This window comes from Octodon degus, unplaced genomic scaffold (genome assembly GCF_000260255.1).
Source record: "Octodon degus isolate 3935 unplaced genomic scaffold, OctDeg1.0 scaffold00058, whole genome shotgun sequence".
Taxonomy (NCBI): Eukaryota; Metazoa; Chordata; class Mammalia; order Rodentia; family Octodontidae; genus Octodon; species Octodon degus.
This window is the reverse complement of record NW_004524634.1, coordinates 1,378,233-1,384,570: the sequence shown is the minus strand read 5'-3', so window position 1 is coordinate 1,384,570 and position 6,338 is coordinate 1,378,233. Positions and strand designations below refer to the sequence as shown.

Sequence of the window (6,338 nt, the reverse complement as noted above, 5' to 3'; positions counted from 1 at the left end):
ATGTGGTGCTGGAGGATTGAACTGCGGTCCCTGTGCTTTGCCAAGCTTGTTCCAAGTAGGTGCTTTAGACCACTGAGCCATCTCTCCAGCCCCAATTCATTCTTTCATATTCTGTGAGTTAGTGGAAACTGCATTGCTGATTTTTTTTTTTTTTTGGTGGTACCAGAGATTGAACTCAGGACCTTGTGCTTGCCAGGCAAGCACTTATTCCACTGAATTATCTCCCCAGCCCCGCACTGCTGATTTTTCTGGGTGACCTGAGGAGAGTTAATTTTGTGTGTGTGTGTGCTTGTCTTGAAGCCAGGAGCTCATACATGCAAGCAAGCACTCGGCCACTGAGTTGCACCCCCACCCCTTTAACTTATTTATCTGAAGAACAGTTGTTTGGCTTAAATGAGATCTTCACATTGTGAAATTTAAGTGAAATAAAGGGGAAGTACTTAAAAAACATAAGACACTAAAAATGTAATATATTACTATTGGGAAAAGTGAGTATTCAGTCAGTTATATACCAGGGCACCAGGTGTTCTTGTCAGTCCCCTTTGCAACAACATTAGCACTGTTTATCTTCTTGCAGCTGGAAATGCAAAACAGTTTGCTTTTCCCACAAAAAATTCAGTCAGATTCTTAATTATGGAAGACTTAGATTTACATTCTATCGTTATTATTTCTACTATGGCTGCTGACATGCTGTACATATTCTGAGCTATAGCTTCATCCCCTATCCTATCTGGTTTCTAGCAGCAATCCCATCGTTGTATAATTTTATTCCTTTTCCTCGTTTTAGATGGCCACGGTCTCCCCTTCAGGTGGTAGCAGTCTTGTAAGTGTGGAACACTGAGCAGGAGCTTTGCCATTGGCTGGCCAAGAAGGAAGAGGTAGAATGCTTGCATTGTTACACCGTTCGGTTCAAACTTCGGAAGACTTGGGTTAAGCAGCATCGTTTCCTCTGCCAGTGATCATGCCTTCACCAGCCCTCTCTGATCATCCCAGGCTGATGATGCGTGCTGTGGATTTTATGAATTCACCTCACGCTGTTTTCCACATGCCCTGGCAGCCGGTACAGGTGAGACTGGGTTGAATTTTGGGGGGATGTTAGAAGGGAAAGAACCCATCTTGCCTTTTCCCGAGTACTTGCTGTTTTACATAAACATCCCATAAAAATTATTATTATTAACTAGCCAGACATAGTAGCATGCACCTGTAACGCTATCTATTTGGGAGGCTGAGTCAGGAGGATCACAGATTTGAGCCCAACCTGGGTAATATAATGAGACTGTTTCAAAATGAAAGAATAAAAGTTTTTTTAAAAATTGAAAGGACTGGGGATGGAGCTTAGTGCAAAGGCCCTGGGTTCAATTCCTAGTGCTCAAAAAAAAAAAAAAAGAGAGAGAGAGAGATTAGGTTAACTAAATTTAGTTGTTGTATAGAATAGGACTAATGTGGAGAAATACTTTGTATTATGGTTTCTGTCTAGTTGTCCCCTCAAAGCCTCATGCAGTGATGGGGCAGACTTCTAGATTTTGTGATTAATTCATGATCCAGTGCGAGGATTATGGGTGTGAGTGCTACACCTGCCCTGGGGTCGATAGCCTGAATGCAACTGAAGGGAGACAGACTTGCTCTCTGTAGCCATCGTTACTGATGGTCCTGCCATTTGGCTCTTCGTTCTTTGTTGCTGCCTTGAATGGCTGCGCTCTCTGCCATGTGCTACCCTGCCTTGGTGCCAGCTGAGTGTGGACTCAAACCTCCACTGACTGTGAGCTAAATAAACTTTTCCTTTCTTCATTTTGGCTGTCGAGTATTTTGTCCAAGCGATGAGAGAAGAGTAACCAAACACTTTGGATGAGATGCCCAAAATATGAATCAATTAAAAAGCAAAATAAGGGATGGGGAGATAGCTCAGTGGTCTTCTAAGTGCCTGCCTGGTAAGCTCAAGGACCTGGATTCAATCCCTGGTACTGCATGCCATGTGAGCCCTGAACCTTGGGCACCTAATGCAAGCCACCGAAACTGGGCATTTTGGCACACACCTGTAATCTCAGAGCTGAGGAGGCTGAGAAAGGAAAATCACTGCAAGTTTAAAGCCAACCTGGGCTGCATTGTTCAAAACTAGCCTGAACACAAAGTGAGACCTGGCGGGGAGGGAGAGGGAGAGACTTTGGTTGACACAGTGGGACTTTTTTTAAAATCTATTTGGTGGTTGTAGTGTCTCACTACACAGCTCTGACTTGATGATCCTCTTACTTCCAGTATCCCCAGCACTAGGATTACATGCTTGCACCACCACACCCCGACTCTAGCTGGCTTAGCCCGCCCTAGAGGCAAGGCTGGTGCAGGATGTGATGCCAGGGATTGAACCACGGTCCTGCACTTTGCCTAAGCTTGCCTAAGCAGGCACTTTAGTCCACCGAGCTATCTCGCTGGCCCTACAGGGTTTTCTAAAAAATATACAAATAAGGAAAGCAAAGTTTTTTTCGTTTTTTTTTTTGTTGTTGTTGTTGTTGTTGTTGTTGTTTTTTGGTGTTGTTTTTTGGCAGAACCAGGGATTATACTCAGGCCCTTGCACTTGCAAGGCAAGTGCTTATTCTACTGAGCTATCTCCCAGGCCCCCTTTGTTTTGTTTTAAAAATGAATGTATGAGGGGCTGGTGAGATGGCTCAGTGGTCTAAAGCACCTACTTAGAACAAGCTTAGCAAAGCACAGGGACTGTGGTTCAATCCCCCAGCACCACATGCCAGCCAGCCCCGCCCTCTGGTGGGCTGAGCTGGCCACACACACACACACACACACACACATAAATAAAATGAATAGAATAGTTGAATAGTTAAAAAAAAAAAAAATGAATGTATGAGGGCCAGACAGATAGCTCAGAGGATTAAAGTGCCAGGGGCCCAGAGTTCGATCCCGGGCCTGCCATGCCACCCTGTCCCCGGGGCACATTGAGACTGGGTGTGGTGGTGCACACCTGTAATCTCAGCTCTTGGGAAGCTGTAAACTAGCAGATCACTCTTGAGTCCAATCTAGTAGTGAGACCTGAACACCCTGTAAACCCTTCCCTAAAAATACAAAAAACAAAACAAAACAAAACAAACAAAAAAACCCCACAAATATATGTTGTTTAATGGTTTGATTTGAAGATGTTGGAGAGCTTCTTTACATTTTATTTTCTATACTAAATATCATAAATGACTTTTTGTATTTTAGGGAAGGATCTACAGGGTATTCAGGGTCTCACTACTAGATCGGACTGGTAGTGATCCGCCTGTTTATAGCCTCCCAAGAGCTGGGATTACAGGCAAGAGTCACCACATCCAGTCTCAATTGCTATCTCAGCGTGTCCTGGGGGCAGGGCTGGCACAGCAGGCCGAGGGATTGAACCCCAGCCCCTGCGCCTGTTTGCAGGTGCTTTAATCTGCTGAGCTATTTGGCTGGCCTTCTCATGAATGACTTTTAACTGTGTGTGTATGAATACACTCATGCTGAGGGACTTGTCTTTCTAGGGCCTGTGAAAAATGGAACCAAACTCTCTTCGGACTAAAGTCCCAGCCTTCTTATCTGATTTGGGGAAGGCCACTTTGAGGGGAATCAGAAAGTGTCCCCGCTGTGGCACATACAATGGAACCCGGGGACTGAGCTGTAAGAACAAGACCTGTGGGACCATTTTCCGCTATGGTGCACGGAAGCAGCCTAGTGTTGAAGCTGTCAAAATCATCACAGGTTCCGATCTGCAGGTCTACTCAGTTCGGCAGAGAGACCGCGGGCCTGATTACCGATGCTTTGTGGAGCTGGGTGTTTCAGAGACGACAATCCAGACCGTGGATGGCACGATCCTCACTCAGTTGAGTTCTGGACGGTGTTACGTTCCCTCCTGCTTGAAGGCTGCCACCCAAGGTGTTGTGGAAAACCAGTGCCAGCATATCAAGCTGGCAATGAACTGCCAGGCGGAGGCCACTCCTCTGACCCTGAAGAGTTCAGTCCTGAACGCCATGCAGGCCTCCCCGGAAACCAAACAGACCATCTGGCAACTGGCCACCGAACCCACGGGTCCACTGGTACAGAGGGTCACCAAAAGCATCCTGGTGGTAAAATGCAAGGCAAGCCAGAAGCATAGCTTGGGGTATCTGCATACATCCTTTGTGCAGAAAATCAGTGCCAAAAGCTTACCTGAGCGTCGCTTCTTCTGCTCCTGCCAGACTCTGAAAACGCCCAAGTCGAGTGCCTGTAAGGATGACGCAGCCCAGAGATGCATTCATTTCTTTGCTTGCATTTGTGCCTTTGCCAGTGATGAGACGTTGGCTCAGGAATTCTCAGACTTCCTCAATTTCGATTCCAGCGGTAGGTGGTATGAGTGACACAGTTACTCCTTTTTCTAAAATGGTGATGAAGGAGTTCCTCTGATGCTCTTGGAGATGGTCCTAGAAACCTTCAGAAACAGTCTTTAGATGGTTCAGGTGAAAAGCGTTTCTTAAAAAAACCGAAGAAACACGTTTCTTCATTTACCCCAATCTGCACCCTTGGTTGATTGGTTTGTGGTTGGATTGTTGAAATTAATGATCAAGAGACTGGGGCCAGGGAGATGGCTCAGTGGAATAAGCGCTTCCCTGGCAAGTGCAAGGGTCTGAGTTCAATCCCTGGTTCTGCCAAAAAAAAAAAAAAAAAAATCAAGAGACTTAGATATTGTTATAGAGATTATGAATCTAGCAAAATTAGCTTTACCTTGATTTTGTTGTTCCACAGATGACCTACATTAACAAAAACCAAGAGCAACAACAAAAAAAATCTCTTTATTTTGGTGGGTTTTTTTTTTTTAATTAATTTAGGTTAGGGTCTACAGGGTCTCACTACATAGATTGGACTTGTAGTGAACCACCTGTTTTCAGCCTCCCCAGCACTGGGATTACAGGCCTGTGCCACCACACCTCTACTTAGTGGCCAGCTCCGTGTGCTGGGCTGGTGCAGGGCATATGGTGCTGGGGATCGAATCCTGGTCCCTGCGCTTGCCTAAGCAGGCACTTAGTCCACTGAGCTTAAGTCTTTTGTTGTCATGTAAATTTATTTATTTATTTTTAGTACAGGATCTACAGGGTCTTACTACACAGGTCGTACTCAGTGATCCTCCTGTTTTCAACCTCCCAAGCGCTGGAATTATCTGCCCATGCAACCATGCCCAGTCTCAATTGCCATCTCAACGCGCCCCGGGGGCAGGGCCAGCACAGCACACTGGGATCGGACCTGGCCACTGCAGCCCTGGCCACTGCATTCTGCCTAAGCAGGTGCTTTAATCCGCTGAGCTATCTGGCTGGCCCTCATTGAAATCTTTTTGTCTTGTAAATATTTTTTTTCTTTTGGTTGTACTGGGAGCTGAACCCAGAAAATTCACACTAAGCTACAGTCTCAGCCTTTTGATTTGTTTTATTTTCTGACAGGATCTTATTAAACTGCCCTGGTTTAAGCTCAAATTTGCTATTCCCATGTCTCAGCCTCCAGAGTGCTGTGATTACAGCCCTGCATCACCACACCCAGAACACCATAACACTTAATTTTTGTTCTTAAGGATTTTATGTTTTATACAGAACTTCTCTTTTTCCTTTTTTTAAAATCAGAGCTAGGCATTCTTACTGTGGCTTGTAGCGTTCCTCCTCTCCAGCCTCCTGGACTGTACCCCCTCATCTCTCTTACTCTTTTTTTTTTTTTTTAATTTATTGATTTATTTCTTTTGTGTGTGTGTGACCATTCAGCCCACCAGGGGGTGGGGCTGGCTGGCATGTGGTGCTGGGGATTGAACCGCGGTCCCTGTGCTTTTGCTTAGCTTGTTCTAAGTAGGTGCTTTAGACCACTGAGCCATCTCACCAGCCCTCATCTCTCTTACTCTTGACTCTTCCACCCAGCCTTGGTGGTGGTATATATATTTTTTTAAAAAGGTGGGGGGAGAGGGGCCAGGGAGATGGCTCGGTAGAATAAACACTTCCCTGGCAAGCACAAGGGCCTGAGTTCAATCCCTGGTTCCACCAAAAAAAAAAAAAAAAAACAATCACACAAAATGAAAATTGGGGTCAATGGCAAAGGGGGTATATGTTGCAAACAAATGTTTAATAACAGATGGCTGTAATCACTCCTTGCCATGTCTGGTAATGAAACTAAGAAGAAAAAAAAAACCTACTACTGAATAAAAGTGACAAAGAATGGAGAAAAAAATAAAAAATAAAGGGGCTGGTGAGATGGCTCAGTGGTCTAAAGCACCTACTTAGAACAAGCTTAGCAAAGCACAGGGACTGCGGTTCAATCCCCCAGCACCACATGCCAGTCAGCCCCGCCCCCTGGTGGGCTGAGCTGGC

General features: G+C 45.4%; 1 protein-coding gene across 6 annotated transcripts in view; it reads left to right on the top strand.

The window, feature by feature from the left end:
• The window catches only part of CUNH2orf42 (chromosome unknown C2orf42 homolog), a 43,170-nt gene that overhangs the window by 2,822 nt on the left and 34,010 nt on the right, over positions 1-6,338 (top strand). For all 6 annotated transcript variants that reach the window (XM_023718468.1, XM_023718464.1, XM_023718466.1 and 3 more), the window contains exons 2-3: positions 788-1,066; positions 3,504-4,338. In XM_023718468.1, coding sequence (XP_023574236.1) covers positions 3,516-4,338 — 823 coding nt within the window. In that variant the 5' untranslated portion in view covers positions 788-1,066; positions 3,504-3,515. The remainder of the gene's footprint in view (positions 1-787; positions 1,067-3,503; positions 4,339-6,338) is intronic.